Below are 19,737 nucleotides of genomic sequence, written 5' to 3'. Positions count from 1 at the left end.
CAGCACTTTCTGTTGGCCACACTCACTTCCCAGAAGGGGGACGTTTTGGTGATTGGATTTCAAGAGTTGCCTTAGCTGATGGTATTTTATTTGCAACTTCTTATTGTTGTTGCTCACAGTAACAGTGACACTGGTCACAATACAAAGAAGCAACATAAAAATCACAATCAACATGGCTTGCCAACTGGTTTGCAGTCTCTTCACAAAATGGCTCTGAGTGTCCTCGCCTCTTCTTATTTCATCTTCAACATTATCTTCAATTGAATTTTCAGATGGAAAACTATAAGCAAATGAAAAACAGAAGCAAAGAGATCAAGACCTTATTGTAAACAAAAAGGTCTAAAAGCACCCTACCTTAAGCTCCTAAACAATAAATGCCCACATTTTAGACTGGCCTACATGAAATAATTAATTAATTCCAATGTGGAGCTGTAGCTGTCATACCTACAATAACATTTATTGATCTACTTAGAAGGATTTATATGTAGCAGTCCTTTTATTTCATTCTTGGATTCTCAAACAGCATCTGATACAGTGTTCCACTTCTTTTTATAAAGGCAATTAAAATATAATGCAGTTGTAACAACAGCTCTGTCAAACTGCCCTGTGGTGCATCTCCCACGTTTTACTTAAAGGGCAGTGCTGTATCCCCAGGTTAGTTATTTCTAACCCAACATCCTTTTATAAGCCTTATTTGTTGGGTAGAGAAAATACAATTGTTGCAAATGATAGCAAAGTAAAACTGTCTTCCAAACCCTACCTGTTATTAAAAGTGTCTTCATATATTTGGTGAAAATCTTAATCTAACTGAGTGAGAAGTTCTTGCTCTGGAAGACATTGTAGACAAATAGATTAGCTGTATCACAGGAATCACAAAAGATGATAAGAATGTTTATGTTCAGATAGATGGACAGACATCTTTTTAACTTTATTTGGAAACATTTTGTACTTTTCCTAATTCAGCTGTATTATATTAAACCATTTTTTTTTCAAATTAACTGTAGAAAAAGTTTTCTAAAAAATTCCACAGAGCATGTGGAATATTATCTAAAACTTTTCTTTATCTAAATAAAGTAGGTGGCCTTAATTCTTTATCAAACTCTACAACTTTTACAGGCAGGCTCTCATGTGTCTTTTATAGGCACAACTGTTCTCCTCAAAATATTATGTATGAAATATTAAATTGGCTTAACAACAATGGTTTGCTTGTAAAACAGCTTTTGAATTGTGAACAGTATTTTATAGAGAAATCTAGTGTTCCTGTCTCAATGTGAGCATAGTACTGTCTCTTTCATCTGGTATTATGTGCTCATCAAGTTGCAGCTCATATGGCATTGTTACTGTAATCAATTAAACTGTTGGTGTCACTTCCATCTTTGATGAAAAATCAAACCTTCATAAAGAAATTGGGATGATAAACAATACAAATAGACAGACAGAGCTGCTGATGTTAAAATATGTAGGGGTTATTAAAGAATTATTTACCAATTAATTAATGAACATCTTTGGTTGCTTTGCTGTGACACCCTGCTTTTGGTCAGTTTGATCAGATTAAATCATCAAGCTGTACACAGGCTGAATAAATCTATTTGAAATGCAGCAGTGTGAAATATGGAAAAGTCCAAGGGGGTAAATTAAAAAAATGCCACTTTATATCCCATTCAAACAAATTTACAAAAAAACCCCAAGTATTTTAGCCTACCTGTTTAAGTAGGCCTAAACCTCTTTTTTGGTTACATATTTATATTAGCTGTTCTAATCTTAGTTTATTTTTTCTTCTCCTGGGTACTCCTTTTTCATGACACTAAAGAGTTTGATTGTATAAAAACTATAACACAGTATTCACACTTCAGATTGATCATTATATACAAACAACTATTGTTATTATTATTATCACCATAAGACAGAAACAACTCGAAACCTCATTACCTCAAGTGGATATCCTTCAGGTCTGTCATCTTTAGGTTGGTTTGCTCTTGATCTTTTCCTCCTTGTGTCTCCTTGTGAAATAACCAACGTTTAAACAAAAACTGTTGATTTTCTCCCCAAAGTTGCCATAACAGCCTTCTATACACTGGAATCATCTGGGCGAGATTACGTTTCTCACGGTGCGCAAGATGCGGTGGAATTTACAGGTGTCCTCTTTTAATTAATTTTTCAGCTTCAGCGGATTTAGAAAAAAAGCGAACGCAGGCACCGAGAGAGTTTGAATAGTAGGAGGAGACCACCTGTTTAATGCCTCTGATGTTAGGTTACATTTGTAACTTGACAAACTGGACTGGACTGGACTTGACAAACGGATTTAAAATAATTGGAAAATTACGAAAAGTAAAACCTTCAGGTGGCAGTAATACAACTTTATAGATGCCGGCTGCCGTAAAACACCAAAGAAGAAGAAAAGAGAGGGAGGGAGGCGCGCACGCACGCACACACACACACACACACACACACGCACACACACACTCACACACACTTCCGCCTTGTGACCGGAAAACTCCAGAGCCAATCATTGCACACCAGGTGTAAACATGGCTTCTGACTTCAGGTTGAGATGTGTAGTGCTCCTACTTTGCACTTATCTGTTTTGTATTTTAGCGACTGAAAGCAAAGAAAAGCCAAAGAAAAAGAAGGACATCCGAGACTACAACGACGCAGACATGGCACGGCTCCTGGAACAATGGGAGGTACGTTATGTTGCTCTTTATTCGATCAGCCCTCAGACAGTAGCTCGGCACTGTCTTGCCGTTAGCAAGTTACCCTGTATTTTCAGGAGCACGTAAGTGTAAACGGTGAGTAGGAATACATTCCCAGCAATCATTAGCTCCAAATCTTAGAGACTGATCCTGAAACATGCGTGGTAGTTACACACATCCAACTTTACCTTTGAAATGTAACTTGACAGATGAACCTGAGATACTGTCGGATTTCTGGTTCAATAAGTGATGACACACGTAGAAAATGTTTTGCACTTTTAATTTGAAATACAATTTTGTGCTGTATGTAACTGAAGAAGTATACAGTGATTTAAAACCATACTCTATGTAAATCTAATATTCACATTAATGTTAGCTGATAATGTTTAAATAGATTGAGTTGTTAAGAAGTACTTTAAGAGACCTGAGCTATTGTTTATTATTCATTTTGCTTTCTCCATGCTATGGAGACCTATGGATGCCATGCAATGGGATTATATTACTGTGTAACACAATAAAGTGCCCCAGGTGTAACAACTTATAAAACTGATTATGTCAAAGCCTAAAGATTGCTTTAACAATAGCACAAAATTGTACCTAAGTGCACAACTTAAGTACATGTACTTTATACTCCACATGTACTCTGTAATGTCATATTTCCCTTCTAGATTGTACTTACACTAAATAAAGAGTGGTATATAACAAGATAGAAATGCAGATTCGATGTAACAGGAAGGGATTTACGGTTTTATTCAGTGTTACATCATACCCCGGCTGTGTGACCTCTCATGACTCAATGTGCACAATGAATATCTTCTCTTTGCTTCACAGAAGGATGATGACATTGAGGACGGGGACCTCCCAGAGCACAGGAGGTCTCCTCCTCCCATCGATTTCTCCAAGGTGGACGCCTCCAAGCCAGAAGAGCTGCTCAAGATGTCCAAGAGAGGCAAGACTCTGATGGTTTTTGCTACAGTGTCAGGGGATCCCACCGAGAAAGAGACAGAGGAAGTCACCGGCCTGTGGCAGGGAAGCCTCTTCAACGCCAACTTTGATGTTCAGAGGTAGACCATCACTGAGCTCATTTTACATAAACAGGACATTTTGCTGCCGACTTGGCCTGCAACAAATAATAAATTATTCTTCTGTGCTATAAAACAGTAGCACCTGGTAGCAGGTATGGTACATGTTGTAAGCAGGGACCTGAACCTGCTCCGGCACTACAGCAGCACTTGCAGTGTCGGCTACTTTTTGAGCAGCAAAGGAGAACTGATTTCCCGTAAATTTATAGACTGGCTTACTCGCCAATGATCTCACATTTTCTGCTGCATTGGATACTAATATTAGTATCTGAACAACTCTAAAATCTAACTTTACCTCTCGTTATCTGCCTTGAATAGGCAGGTGGCTGGGGGTTTAAAGCCCAGTGGCTTCAAATAGTAAAAATGCATATATGATATCAGAGTTGAGTGTGTCATATCCAAGTAGCCACAAAAAATCTGAGTAAAATTAAATGTTCAGAACCACAGGAAAACCTTGTTGAAAAACAGCTCATTAGGCTATTCAGACAATTTCTCAAGAAGGTTTAGGTGTGGCAGATCCCATGTTGAGTGACACCTGCCGGGGTCCGCCTGTCCGCGTTCTCATGTCAACTGTCAACACAACAATGGCGCATGGGAAAGCAGTGTTTCCTCTAGGACTTTCAGCAGCAGGGTAGAGGGTTTGTTGTACCACCCAGGTTTGTGCGCATGTGCACATCATATCAAAACTATTGCTGTCAGGTGATTAAATGAATCTAATTAATTACATGCTTTGTGATCAATTGATTTCAATTAATCTCACATATCAATAATTTCTGTGAGAAGCACATAACATGTAGACTTACCCTCTATCTAGATGGTTATTTCTTACTTTAATTGCACTCTCTTCCTCACCTCATTAAGTTTTAATTCACAAACTACTTTAATCTGATCACTTTGCTTCAGTCCCCCAACACACCTGCACCTCTGCTCTCAACTTACAACTTCTGAAGCAGCGGCTGCAACAATTCACTAAATGTATGTAGCGGAAACACTGCTGCTTCTCCAAGTCCGCCGCATTTACATAATAAAAGAATGACACGTTGTCATCTCCATTGGTAGATGTGCACCAGGGACAGCACACCCAGGCATGATGGGAAAAAGGCGATCGTTAGGTAGGTAACTGCAACAGGTGTGTGCAGAGACGTTCAGGGTATGTGGACACAAGTTAGCTCAGACTCTGGGAGGAAGATTGATCACGAGCCGAGATGTTATTGCACCTGTGAGGGCGGGACAACTGCAGTTGATTGGTTCAAGGGAATTTATGACGTGATAAATATCTACCATAACCACGCCTAATTCAACCCCAATGTCAGGGAAGTTAACAAAGAAAGAATGGTGATAAAACTTTTTCTAAATTTCTAAAACTTTAAAGATGCTTACTAGTATGTACATAAGTCCCTAAATTACACAGTTAGAAGGATTTTGTGGCTTTGGGTTTACAGGGGTTTTAAGGAGTCTGGTGCATTTCAAATCGTTTTTTCTTTCTTGTTTGGAGCAGCAGAGAGGTGAAGAAAAACTTTCAGTTCACTAAGACTACGCTTAATTATTTGAAATGTCTGTGCCTTATAAACTTTATTTCAACTCCATTTTGAGGACTTCAAATCTTTTGGTGTGATTACAAACGATGTGTTCTCAACCATATCATTCTTATTCAAATCTTATCCTTTTCACATTGTAACTAAGTGTTGGTGAGATCATTGTTCACAGTCCTGCCAGTTTTCATCCTCTTAAGATGTATTGTTAGAATCCCAACACACTCACACTCTTTGCAACCCTTCAGAAAACTCAACCTCTAAAAAGTTATGGGTTATTGTTGTTTTTTTAAGTATGAATTCTGATATCATGGATACAATTGAAAAAGTAAACATTTCTAGACTCTTATTACCATGTTGCCATCCAATCATTGCAAAAATGAATTAAACTGTCAATCATATGCGGCAGTCCTGTCTTGTAGAACTCTTTTTGATTAAGACATATTGAACTTTGTATAAGGCTTCATTCACTCATCAATTTCATGCCTCTTGAATACCAGATTGAAATGTACTTTTTTTATAATTTTTTCGATTTCCTTGAAATAACAAACTATACTGACGTTTATCCACCTGTCCCCTACAGGTTTGTAGTGGGCTCCAACAGGGTGATCTTCATGCTGCGGGATGGCAGTATGGCCTGGGAGGTCAAAGATTTCCTCGTAGCCCAGGAACGCTGCGTAGAAGTCACTGTGGAGGGACAGGTATTCCCTGGAAAGGCTACAGAAAAGAACAGCAAATATAAACCACAAAATGAAGTCAATGGCCAGAAGAAAAACAAGAGGACAGACAGCAAGAAGTCTGACTTGGAGGGGAACCGAGCGAGCCGTCTGAAACCGGAGCTGTGATGAAAACACAGAAACCCACATTCCTCTGCCCTGCAGGAGCACATGAAGATGCATTCGTTCAGAGTCAGCATTATAAGTGAACTGATGCATCCTGTTGTGTGCTTAAACCTTGACTGCTGAGCTGGAATAACTCAAACATTAATTTTGTACTTTCTCCACTTCCTCATTGAGCAGTGTTGCAGTGATCTTTTTTTATTACAGAGGGTAACCAGCTCTTTCACGTTACCGTGATGTCTGGTTACGTAGATGTTTGTTATTGTTCATCACCAAATAAAAACCAATCCATGCACATGTCTTTTGGAAGATCATGCTAGGCTTTTTTATCGTTTAAATTTGTTTTCTTTTCCAAGAGCTGTGTCAGGAAATGGAAGTGATTTTTCTAGAGGCCGACTGATATGTGATTTCTGTGACCAGTAACTGTACTGGTCACAGAAACCAAGCACATTATATGTTCTTTAAAAGAGTTTTACTGTAGGCGCTTTTGAAAGATATGATACAGAGTAATCTGTGATAGACTCATATAAACTGAACATGCGGCCAGACAAATGTATTGGTTTGGCTCCAGTCTTTTCTGGTAATGGCATGGAGTTGATTTAAGCATCATGTCAAGATTTGATCCAAAAACAGTACTTAGATTATCTGTTAGATTTTTCACTGAATATGAAATTAAACACTTTGTTAAATGATCGTATGAAATAGTTTTCATTGCTCCCATGTCACCTGTAACTCCAGTTAGAGGGCATCAACTTTTTCCTTCCTGCTCAGGTTATAAATTAAGTGAGATGAACAGTCATTTCCTGGTGGACCCTTTGTGACCTTTAGAAAGAATGCAGGTTAACTTCATTTCCATATTGCCTTCACTTTTGAAATCAACAAACTACGTTCACTTGCTATACAGTCTTTGATCTGAAAACAGCTCACCTTCCTGTGACAGACCAAAGGGGAATGATTGTGGAATAAACCCAATATCAAAGGATTCCTTTTCACAAAGAGGCATTTTAGGGGAATGTAAATGGTGAATAATGTCATTTTTGACTTCTTTAGACTGAATAGTGTTTCCTGTAAATCTAATCTGTTTAACATTAAAGAGCTGCAGGTGTTTACTACAAATAATGCTCAAACATTGGCTGCCCACAGAGTGACCTGTACACTACAGTTTGAGGAAAAAATCCAGAGAGCAATATTGAGCTCATTAGTGTGAAAATAACATTTTATCACTTTTTAGCATTTTAAGGGTCAGTTCACCCAATTCAAGATTAAGACTGCACACCTCCCTCTTGTGTTATCCATCTCCACCACAGCGTCTCTGTGCACACATCATTCAACCTGGTACCATTTGGATATCGCTCCACCTCCCACACTAGCTCTGCTTTCTTCCCCCTCCTTACTTGGTGTGAAAATGTTGTAGATAAAAAACCACATAGTACTCTGACAACCTGTTATCGTTTCCTCCTTGGCAAATGATATTGTGTTGTTCTTCTTTACTCTTTTAGGCATAATTTCTATGAAAATGAGGGTCTAATGCTGATTGGCAACAGACCCCTAGACGCTGAAAATTTAAAGAATCCTGGAAGGTTTTGTGTTTGTATTTTTCTACTTGTATTTTCAAGCTGATGCACTTTTGTATGTTGCTTTTTTTTCTAGCATGGAAAAACAGATGTGCCGGGGACCTTCAGTCAGTGACATTTAGACAAACTGTTCAGCATGATTTATTTCTGTACAAAAGTCTTTTAAGAAATTAAATGTTATGGGGGCTTCATTACTCTACAAGCCCAAGCAACATATACAACACATCCATCTGGAGTACAGTTAAAACAACTTCACCAACAGTCATATGCATGTTTGCAGTGAGTGTTTGGTACATAACTTTTACAATGGAGCTGTAATGGTTTCTTACATACAGTATACATACAGGACAGTCATAACATTACAACTCAAAAGATGTCCCTTTTAGATTTGGATCAACTGTATCTGTACAATAAATAAGTATAAAATATATCTGTAGTAAACTGTGGATTTTAAAAACACATTTAACATACAAAACACCAAATTACACAACAACTTCCGAAAAAAGACCAGCTATTTCGGTTTTCCAGATTTAAGATTTCATAATTTTCTTGGTTGGGAAATTGCACATTTAAAAATTCCCTGATTTAACATTAAGTGGATAATTTAATTTAATCTTGTATATTGTTAAGGGCTTCTTGCTGGTTCACAGACAGATGGATCACAAACACTGATATGAAGAAAAAAACACGAGGAATGTCACAATATTAAATGTTAAAAAACACATGTCTGGATGCAAAATGAGGAATGTTTCTGCAGTTTTTCTTCTCTCTTTTCTCTCTGTGAACAGATGATGGTTAAACCACTCAACTTTTACATCAGTCACATATAACAGAGACGTGCATGGTAAGGATGCACCTACATTACCATGGTATGTTCACCTGTGGCTCACATTGAGTATTTGCTTCATGAGTCCCCTGGAGACCTGGACTGACAGCCCGGACAGACTGATCATGTAGGCCCTTTTGAGAATTGGCCAGTAGTTTATCTACCTATGATTTATCTATATATGTAAACAACCGATTGCTGTACAGTCTCCTCAGTGAATAACCTTATATCGCAGGTTTTTCTCCTCATGGAGATCATGGTAAGAGAGTAAACTGACAGACACAGTCTACTACCAACTGCAATCATACACTCTCTGTACCGTAACAGCAATTTATGTTTACTTACACTGTTCCAATGCGGCTAGGACTGTGAAAATATAACAAGTAGAGGAAGCTATCTCTGGTTCATTTGCCTGGCTGGACAGGGAGTGCTTTTAACCAATTGTTCAGAGAAAAACTCAATTTCTCAACCATGACAGTGAACAAATGATGAGAGCCCTGTGCATAGACAGGCACACGGGAGAAAAACACAGAGACTGAAAAAAATATATATATATACTACGAATGGTTGGCCATTACTGTTCCAGGAGACAACACTGCACACGTCAATCATGTGTTTTCTGTTTGTTTGATCTCATCTTGTTAATTTTGTACCTTTTTTAGTTGTTTTTTTTGTCCTTTCTATGGCACAGCAGTTGTACTGAATATTTTGCACATTTGTGAATTATGACTTAATCTGGAAGGCAACATGTTTCCTGCCGATACAGAATATTTGGATATGATTGTGATCATTATAGGAGACCAGTTCTAGAATAGGTAGACAGTAGTTCAGTCTGTAGAGATATGGCTTGAGATCCGAGGGTGGTCGGTTCAAGCCCTGGTACGGACAAAGTATGGAATTGGGGCTTGTTGTTGGAGAGGTGCCAGTTCCCTTCCTGGGCACTGTCAAGGTGTCCTTGAGCAAGGCACCGAATCCCCAACTGCTCGGGGAGCATGTCCATTTGCAGCCCCCTCTCTCTGACATCTCTCCATTAATGCATGTCCATTGGTTCCTGTTTGTGCATTTGTGTATTTCGGCCATATGTTTGTGTAGCATGTTTCTAATAACAGAGTGAAAACATTGTATTTCCCCTCACTGATTAATAAAGTATACATTATTCTTCTTCTAGTGAGAGTAATTTACAACTGCAGTTCTGTGAGCCTCTGCAAAGCTCTAGAACAGACTTTGCTATTGGTTTAACCTACTCAAGACAGTTTTTCCATCTGAAGGGCTTAGGTGTCTGAACCCCGTCACAAAACTGTTAACTAACTGGCTTTGTCTATAGTTGTCACCTACTCCATGCTGGTATAGGGGACAACAATGGCTACTTCGTAAAGGTGAATGGGACTGTACTTATATTGCTCTTTTCTAGTCTTTGCGACCACTCAATGCTGCTTTTACACTACATGTCATGTTCATTCAAGAACAGACATCAAAGGATGAACTTCCCTTAGCCTCTCTTTCCATGCTAAAGCTCCATTAAATGTGGCTGGAGCAGAGTCAGTTTTTGCTTCTCTTCATCAGAGAGCTAAAAAGACTTCTGATTAATTCAGAAAAACATGATCCTAACATAAACCTAAGTTAGTGTCCACGTGACCTGGCGCACAACAGTGATGCATTTCTCCCAAAATCCAGTGGTTACTTTAGCTTACAAGCTAATATTATGTTACCTTAACAACAATCTTGGATCCCATCGGCTATAGTCTGAGACGATATAGCCTCTGGGGACACTGGTGAACGTGTGTCCCGCCAAGACTTCCTTTTCTGCTTTCTGCATTGTTACAGAAATAGAAACTGTTTCCTTGTGATTTTCTTGTAATTAACGGGTCTCACCTTTGCCGAAATTTCAACATCATGATGCAGATTTGTAAGAACTAAAAATTCAAGCTTTGTCAGGTCTGTCATCAAGAGAAGAAAACTTTTAAAATGCTTTGTTAAACAGAGGTCAGATTGATCCGAGGCATTCAAGGAAATCGTGAAATATGAATGGCTTTCGTGACACAATGTCAAGGGAATTCATCTCAAGTTGAATTTTAGATCGAGAACAGATTGTTAGCTGAACTTACTGCAAATGTCTATTTATAGAGATTGATAAGAAGCTAAATCATCGTCAGATCACACTGATGGGAACCAGGATGTTGTCATGACGGATTACGTTCCACCTTCTTTTGCTCTCCACGTGGACTGTTTTTCTTGCATGCCCCACAGCCTGCTGATACGCGATTGGTCAATATTACTCAGACTACAAGTGTAGTTCAAATGGAGACCAGAACACTTGCCTTCCCGGAAATCCACGACCCTGCCTTTAGATTCTGCTATGTAGACTATTCTACTATGTAGAATCTGTAAATAGAGATTACCTTAACAATGACTGTGGTGACAGCCACCTTTCGGCACACACTATTGGCTCTTCATGGCTACTGTTGCCAAAGAGCTTATCCTCCAGTATGGATGCCAAAGGGTGAGTTTCCACCTAATAGCAATCTACTGTTGGTTGTGGTCTTGTATGGACAGTGATAATTACTGGTTATTTGTCACCAATAAACCTAGAGAAAAAAACAAAACAATTGATCCCGCTCCCATGGCTTTGAGCAGCTGACTCTGCGGTGCCGGCAGTGAATATTTAATGTGTAAGCGTGTCTGTGTATGTAGGTTTTTAGGGAAGGTAGGGATGGGGGGTCACAAGTCTGGGATAGGGATAGGGTCCCTATACCAGTCTCTCAAAGCTTCATCATGTGGACCACAGGGACAGGTAGGACTTGATGGATCTTGGCCAGGTCAGAATCCACCTCCAGATGGACCCAGTCAGGGTTGAAGGAGCCCTTGAAGCCCACAAATGCCAGTTTATCTGCAGGGTGGCCAAATGACATTAAAGTTAGAGAAATCCACAGAACACCAGGTTGTTTCTCAGCAACGTTCTTCGACATGTTGACTTCTGAATAGTGTGGGGATACTGGTTGGGCTTCTCCTATCCTGAACAGAAGCATTGTTACGGCATTCTGTTGCTCGATGACATCATAAAAAGGCTGTTTACTGCATAAAGCTTGTTACTTTTCCTTAAATTTTCATCAACAGTTGAGGCTCATGAACGATCACCAGTTGCTTCAGTACTATTCTACTGCTGGCCCGACTAAAGCTGACAGGAGTTTAGCTCCTTGCTCACTGGGGGTCCAGCAGTGCTCATTCACTTTATCAATGTCACATTTGATTTGATTTTAAGGTTACAATTTGATTTCATTTTTTTTTCAACTGTTTTTGAAGTGAGGTGGTTGAATACAGCTTATTACACACTAGATTTCCAATATTATGATGAATATGACTAATGAATAATTTGATACGACTGTCTATTATTCTGTTTATTTCGGACAGAGTATATTGAAACCTTAAATGTGCCAAAATTACAGTAATGGAAGGACAGGGACCATAGATTGCAGGGTACTGCATAAGTACCATGTCTGTTGGCACCAAAGACTGTATATAGATGGACGACATGACATCTCCCTAAAAGTGAAGCCAAATAATTTCAAGCACCCCCGCTGACTGGCTGAAGTATAGGTCATAAAGCCTGCCTCCTCCATGTTAATAGGTGGGACAATAGGTTAAATAAAAAATCAAAATACATGCCAAATACATTTTTCTCAAACATGGTTTCTGTCATTATAGCTAGTTTTATCATGCTGATTTATGTCCAAGTGTTCATTTTTCTGACAAGTTTATTTTTAATTAGTTATTTGATGCTGTCAAAATGATGATTGACAGCTCTGTTAACAAATACGGCTCCTGCAGCCGATCAGTTCCGGATTAGCAGAGTAGAGGACGAACGGCGGAGCCAGAGGAACATGACTTTTTTCACATCTCTCTCATGTACTACTGCATGTTTAAAGTGACAGTTTGAGCAAATATGACAAAAAGTTAGTTTTATGTTACCTACTGCAGCTTTAACATCTTAAAATTTGTTGTCACGGTTGGACCTTGTTAAATTCAACCAATACAGCAACAGAACCATCTACTACATATTTGTTGACTTGTTTTTTTATAATACAATTTCCCAACTGCATGCTTAAATACTCCACTGTGAGGACATAGACCATAGACCTTTGTACAGACATCATTTTTACCTTTCAATTTGGTATTTTTTTCTGCTCCAAGTCTCTCCAGGACTTTAGTCCAGGATCCTCTGGTAACCAGACGGCCCTTGGACGTGAGGAGGACGATGGAACTAGAGAAGAGAGAGAAACGTCACATAATTTTAGTGATCCCTTTCAGCTGATCATAGCAACGTTTTTTTTTATGTTTTCCTGGGTCCTGCAACAATATTTTGTCATTTAATGGATCTGTAATCATTGGCTGAGTGTAAAATAACCTAGTTGCAATGCTACAGAGTTTCTTTGCAGGCCAAGACAACAAAAACAAAGGATAAAATTTGCCACAGCATGGTGGAACAATCGCCATGACGAATGTGAACATAGTAGTGGTACAGCAGAGCAGCAGCTTCTTACCCGTCTCTCAGTCCACTGATGTAACTGTCTATCTGTGCAGGGATCCCCTGTAGGATGGAGTTCCTGAAGCCTTTGGTCTCCACCACCTTTCCATCATGCCCATCAATGACTGTCAGCTGAACCCCATCTTCTGGTTGGTACAATTTCTGCCCATTAACCTGACACAACACAGTCAGTCAATCACACTACTGTTCTCACAACACTGCACATTACAATAATGTGGCACCACCAGGCTCAGGGACGGCTCCAGGCTCCATGAAACTGAAGAACTCTTGTCTCAGAATAAGTATTTATTACTGCCTCTCTTAAATCATGTTCATATCTGTCCATACCTGCACGTTATAATTTCAATGTATTTTACTATAACAAGTTAACATATACCCAATAGTCCTGTAGTGTATCATCTGCACAGCGTATTGTCTTATGTCTTCAGTCCTGGTTTTTAGTTGGTCAAATCCTTTTAAATTAGTCTCTGAGCATAGCTGGAAGGAGCAAGGGAATTGGGAATGTTATTGCAAACAGCTGCTTCACTGTAATTTTTGTGCAGATGACAATAGTGCCTCAAACTTGAAGCCTTGATATTTGAAACAGTTTTTAGTCAGGATGAGTATCAAGCATGGTAAGATCAAGCAGAGATGTATAAACTGAGCACACAAGATCAGATCTAGGGAGATACATTCCACCCTCATCCTGGTCACACAAAGTTTACAGCTGGGCTTTGAATCTTAGTTTGGTGTCGGGCTCTTGTTAATCAATGCTGAAAGAATGTCTCCTGAAAGTAAGAGGAAATTTACGTTTTTTAAAGATGCTCTTCAGTGATTATGTAATTAATCACACAAATGCTGAGAGTGGAGCCTGCCAAACAGTCATATGTGGCTTATTATTTGTTGTGATACATTCTTTAAATTTTACTCTGCAAAAGCATTTATGATGCTAATTTCATTTCAGTTGAATGAAACCTCACTGGAGCATGGAGGGCAGTACAGAGAATTGGATAGCAAAGGAGGAACACCAGACAAAACTTTTAATAACCACACTGACAAGTGCAGAGGCATAGATAATATTACAAAAAAGAAAACAGTGCCAGCCATATTATTGTGATAGGCACCCCTGAGTGGTAACAGTATTTTAAAGTCAACATTATTTACATATTGCAATAGCAACTTTTCTTTGAGGGTTTCTTAACATTTTTCATTTCAATATTCCATACTTCAGGACTTCTCCATTTGACATGTGTCTACAAATAGATGTTTATTTTATCACATGCAAATAAATGCTTTTCAAATCCAACCTACAAACTGCTCCATCCTGACTAAGTATTGATATTTACAGCTGTTCAGTCAACACTAATCGGATGTGAGTGTGTCCTGACATAGATTGGCACCAATGCTTACTCCCTCTCGTGTATGGTACAAGCTTGTTTTTTTCAACGGAAGCAACTCATGTATTCCTCCATTTGTTAACAAATTCCTTACATTTGCTTATACTTTGCTTCCTTGTTCTTTCCCCTCACCCCTAGCCATTTTGTTACTTCCAGTGAATATGACAACAGCTATGTAAAAAAGAATTATGTTAACTTTTCTCAACTGCACTAGGCATAACTCATAATGTTATGCTTGCAAACTTGATTAGGGTGAGCCGGGTGAGAGAAACATATACATTGCTTTATTTACACGTTTCACTTGCGTCAATAAAGATAAAAATGTATATATTTACGGCAGTAACTGTCGTAAAGCAAAACCACTGGTATACATTTTCATATGCACTTCCATTTTCGAGCACCGCTGGCCCCCTAGTGGCATGCCATCATCTACGGCACATGCTGTGAACTACTGGCGCACACAGTGGCACATGCTGTGGAATTCCATCGGCCACAGCTACTGCTGCAAAGTGAGGAGGGACAGGGGAGGAGTCATATCACAGTGAAAAGACTGAAGATCAGCGCAACTGTCAATCACAGGTTTACATCTCGACTGGCAAGTCTGCAATGTTTCTCAATAAAAAAAACAACAACAATCAAACAACATCAAGCTTGCTCTGGCCCGCGTTCCATAACACAGTGGCTATTATTTTGGCTGCATTGGAGCCTTCTCTAAACACCATAAAGACACACTGCTTGTTCGAATGTTACGTTTTAATTAAACAGAATGGGCACAATAGTCTGGAAACTTCAATATTTATCCATATTCTGTTTTAGCAATTTTCTGCTTCTTTACTCAAACAAAACAAAACAAAGGTATTGAGCTAGCATAATTATGCTGCTATAGGCTTAGACTGCCGGGGAGATCTGACACACCGAGCTCCCGTCTCTCTTCATCTCTCTTTATCTGCATTCATTCATGTTATCTGTACACGTTTGTCTCATTAATGCATGTTAGTAACTTTGTATCTTCCGGGGTGTTTTTATAATATATATGGTATATATGATGCTCCCTGTTTAGCAGATTCCTGGGATTGCTGTTACGGACTGTCTGCTGCCATGGACCACCTTAACCGTTACTGCAAAATTAATTAACAGCCTTACTTTTATTGCCATTAATAGAGTTATTGCTAATATTAGTCATTTTCTAGCTTTAGCTTTAGTATTTCTACTATAAATCTCTGGTATCTGTCTGTCTGTTTGTTACTCTTTACCCATCTTCTCACTCTGCCTTTCCCTCTATCCCACTTTCTCGGCCATCCAGTCGAGACAGATGGCTGTTCAACATGAGTCTGGTTCTGCTCGAGGTTTCTGCCATAAATTTATGTTTTCGGCATGGTGCTGCTCATGGTGGATTCGTGTTGGGTCTCTCTCTCAATAATATAACAAAGAGTATGTACAGTCTAGGCCAGCTCTTTTTGTGAAGTGTCTTGAGTGTCTTTTGTTGTGATTTAGGGCTACAAATGGATCTGTTGATCATTTAGGTTCTGTAACCTATAACCATTGGTGTAAGTCTAATCTGCCCAAATAACAGTAACTCTCCACTACTATTCTACTGTCTGTATGAGACAAAAGATACCTCAGTAAAGGCAAAGTCCTCCTTGATGTGAAAGAAGCGAGTGTTGTAGGACTCCAGTTTGATTTCCAGGAAGTGTTCTGGTGAATGCTGTGAGAACACAAGCAAAGACACAGAGTCAGAGTTATTACACAATGATCACCATTTCACAGAAGCAGTTTCAAGTCAGTATTCACTCCCAACAATTGCAGAGCTAAAAAATAGATGAAATAACCTCAGCTGCACGTGTTACTTTAATATAAGAAATAGATGACATTAGAGTACTTCAGAAAGCTGTGATATTGTATGTGTCTGCTGCAAAATACATTTTCCATGTGACAGTGTGGACAAGATTGTCCAATGATTGAAATTTGTATAATCAGAATTTTGTCAACTGATTGATTAATTATGTTTTGGACACTGTAATTTGTTTAGGGATGTCACATTAAATTTGTTGCATGGTTTGCGTGGGAACTTAGTGTGAATGGTACAGAGCCAGTGTTAATGTAACTGTGTCGAATCTGCTCTAAACGGAACAAAGTTGATACTGTGAACATCACCAGAAAGTCTGGGTTTTACAATAGACTGTTAAACGAGCTGCCCCCTCCTCTCCCTGCTCATCATCGATCTGCGGAGTTGAGCTTCGTCAGTGTGGAGCTCAATTAATGCATAACAGCAGAGAGTGGAGGTGTTGACAGCTTCTCTCCACAATCAGTTGCAAAACAAGAGCAAACTGTGTGGATCTCCAAAACTTTCAAAATTAGTTTTCTTCTCCTCTTGAGGACAGACCTGACAAAGCTTCATTTTTACAATTCGGCATCATGATGTTGAAATTTCGGCAAAGGTAAGACCCGTTAATTAAAGTCACTCACAAGAAAAACGGTCTCTTTTTCTAACAATGCAGCAACAACTGCTGCAACAAGTGCTGCAGCAGTGGAAAAGGAAGTCTTGACTGGAAGTCAGCTAACTGCCGGCTACATGCCCCGGCATGTTCACCGTGTCCCCGGAGGCTCTATCGTCGTCACTATAGCCGATGGGATCCGAGATTGCCAAGCATCTAATATTGAAACGGATGGGTTTACATAGGTTAGTTGTGTGTCATTCAGATGCTAAAGAGTACCTTGTGTGTTTGGAATGAGACTTGGGAATGAGAATGTCCTGGACATAAAAAGTATGAAAACCACTTAAGATGACATCAGGGATTTCCCCGGTGGTGGGCCAAAAGGGGCTTGTTAAACCACTAATGCATGAAAGTTTCCTGATGCAGCTGGAAAAGATGTGTCCCCCCCCCCTCTCACCAGCAAGGCATTAGGTGTTTTTCTGGGCATGGGTACATCCACAACAGGCAGCTCAGCATGTTTGGGGTAGGCCTTGGCCATGCAGTTACTGGGTGGACTGCCTTTAGGAATGATAGCTGTGATCTTCACCCTCTCACAGCCCTTGACGGAACAGAAGGCAAACTGTTCCCTGTCGTTATGGGCTTTAACCTTCAGGAAAAGCAGGCTGCAACACACACAGTAGAACGTTAGACATCACATTCTTCATTTAAGTCTTTGAAACTACAGATAAAAATGTACGTTGTGAAATGAAGACTTTGTTTACTTGCGAAATTAAAGTTCTGAAGATCTTTTTAATCATGTTACCATAAGGTTTCCTCTGCAACATCTATTCTTCACCATCTACCGGCACTACTATGCTCCATATCTTGTTGTTGCAACAACAACATGTGTTGTTGTTGCAACAAGAACATCTATCCCATATTTCGGCCCATCCAGTCGAGACAGATGGCTGTTCAACATGAGTTTTTCTGCCACTGTTGCCAAATGTTGCTGAGTGCTACTCATGGTGGATTCATGTCAGGGGTCCGTTTCAGAAAGGAGGTTCAACAAACCCTCAGTCTAACCCCGAGCTGTGGTTTGACTTAAAAAAGAAAAGTCGCTGGCTTTTTGATTTCAGAACAGCTGATTTGAGTTAGTTCATTCAACCCTGAGCCCCAATACCACTATTCACCATGGCAAACACAAAAAGAGGTCTTCCTATGTCACACCAGTGGAGCTCAAAATCCTCACACAGATGTACAGCGAATATGAGCATGTTTTTAGAAAAATAACACGGGTGCAGCTGCAAAAGAGAGAGTTTGAACTGGTCTATTTATTTAATATTTAATCATGACCGGAAGCTAAAATTTACATGGAAGCAAAAACATACATGGAAGCAGTTAAAATAAAATACCAGAACATCATTCAAAGGTGAGGCTTAGGCAAAATAGGCTCACGGCTGAACCTCACTTCAGTCATATTTTAAATATTAAACAAATTAAATATCATTCAGTGGCTGTTTTAATGTGCATTAGCTTTATCCCTAACATAATGCTGATTTCACATTATGTCCTCTCACCTAAATCCTGTTTATTTGATTAAACTGAATTGTGTTAGTTTTAAAAATATATATATTTCCAATAACTAACGGCTGCTTTTGTATTCGTAGGAAATGAAGAGGACCAAATAAATGAGCAATTTGTCTTATTTGAGTGCTCTCGGCAGTGGTGGTGGAAAATCTACAAATGATGACTCTTTCTGAAACGGCAGACTCGAGGTTTCTCTCATTTCAGGGTTAACAAACCCTGGGTTTTCACTAAACCCACTTTCTGAAACGGACCCCTGCTTTTTGTAAAGTGTCTTGAGATAACTTTGGTTATGATTTGGCGCTCTATAAATAAAATTGGATTGATTGATTGATTGATTGATTGATTGATTGAATAGAGTGAGGATATATTCAGTGTTTGCACTAGTAAGGGTGGGGATAAAGGTTAGACTGACTGAATCAGGCAGATGATCGGACAGGTTGAAAACACACCTCCAGGTAAACCAAACGTATTTGGGCAAAGTGGTGAAAAATGTAAAACAAACTTCCATCATAGCCTACAGACCCATATCCTGCTTTCATAATGACCTTCTTTACTTACTGTAGTGTGGACACTTTGATTTCCTGTGACAGACAACAGAAATATAACAAATGTTTTCTTGCAATTGATCTATTGTTATATCTGAATAATTAAGCTTGCATTATTGTAAATGTGGCCACTTATAGGGTCAGCAGAACAAGTTCAAACCAAGCGGTGTTGAAAAATGAAGCCAATGCGGAAGTGCAAAAAACTGCAGTTCCTCGAGTGGCCACTTGAGGCTGGCTCCAGAAAACAAGAAATAACATTACAGCAGGTGGGAAACTGCCAATTTTTAAAGCAGAAATAAATATGTTTACAGCCTGGTACAAAAAACAGCTTAGTTATAAATAGCTAATTTTATTGTTCAAGATAACTGTACAGGGGTAAAAAAAAATTTATAACACACTTGTTTTAATTATATTAATGTAAGCGACGTGGGTGCATGTGAGAGGGAATAAATCAGTCGAACACTTTGGGTTTTTCTCATAACTTAAGTGCAGTTACTCTACAGATCTCCTTTTCCATTCCCCTCTTCTTCTCCCTTCATCAACAATACAGCTGGCTAAACAGTGCCCACTAGCTGGCAGACCTGATACCAGAATATGTACTTAACATTAATGTAACCCTTACACCATGAACTCAGTGTATGCAAACAAAATAGAATATAACCATAGAATTAACTTGAATATGAAACTAACTATTAATTTTCCTTAATTAAGTTTAAACCAGTGAAT

The 19,737-nt window shown here is 39.1% G+C and overlaps 2 protein-coding genes across 2 annotated transcripts in view; one reads left to right on the top strand and one right to left on the bottom strand.

The window, feature by feature from the left end:
• The first annotated feature begins 2,522 nt into the window (after nucleotides 1–2,522).
• On the top strand, nucleotides 2,523–8,445 carry mesd (mesoderm development LRP chaperone). Its single transcript, XM_069670662.1, has 3 exons — nucleotides 2,523–2,684; nucleotides 3,525–3,757; nucleotides 5,891–8,445. The coding sequence occupies exons 1-3, from the start codon at nucleotides 2,529–2,531 to the stop codon at nucleotides 6,150–6,152; spliced, it is 651 nt and encodes a 216-aa protein (XP_069526763.1). The 5' UTR covers nucleotides 2,523–2,528; the 3' UTR covers nucleotides 6,153–8,445.
• The window catches only part of LOC138598761 (cell migration-inducing and hyaluronan-binding protein-like), a 126,637-nt gene continuing 114,723 nt past the window's right edge, over nucleotides 7,824–19,737 (bottom strand). The window contains exons 24-28 of the mRNA XM_069670649.1: nucleotides 17,358–17,562; nucleotides 16,084–16,170; nucleotides 13,085–13,242; nucleotides 12,704–12,804; nucleotides 7,824–11,433 (exon numbers count right to left, since the gene is read on the bottom strand). Coding sequence (XP_069526750.1) covers nucleotides 11,306–11,433; nucleotides 12,704–12,804; nucleotides 13,085–13,242; nucleotides 16,084–16,170; nucleotides 17,358–17,562 — 679 coding nt within the window. The 3' untranslated portion in view covers nucleotides 7,824–11,305. The remainder of the gene's footprint in view (nucleotides 11,434–12,703; nucleotides 12,805–13,084; nucleotides 13,243–16,083; nucleotides 16,171–17,357; nucleotides 17,563–19,737) is intronic.

The sequence above is a fragment of the Semicossyphus pulcher genome, unplaced genomic scaffold (genome assembly GCF_022749685.1).
Source record: "Semicossyphus pulcher isolate SPU_LCO1_2020_fin unplaced genomic scaffold, fSemPul1.0.p SCAF_1, whole genome shotgun sequence".
Classification (NCBI taxonomy): domain Eukaryota; kingdom Metazoa; phylum Chordata; class Actinopteri; order Labriformes; family Labridae; genus Semicossyphus; species Semicossyphus pulcher.
Note: the sequence above shows the minus strand (reverse complement) of the source record. Positions and strands in the feature narration are given on the sequence as shown.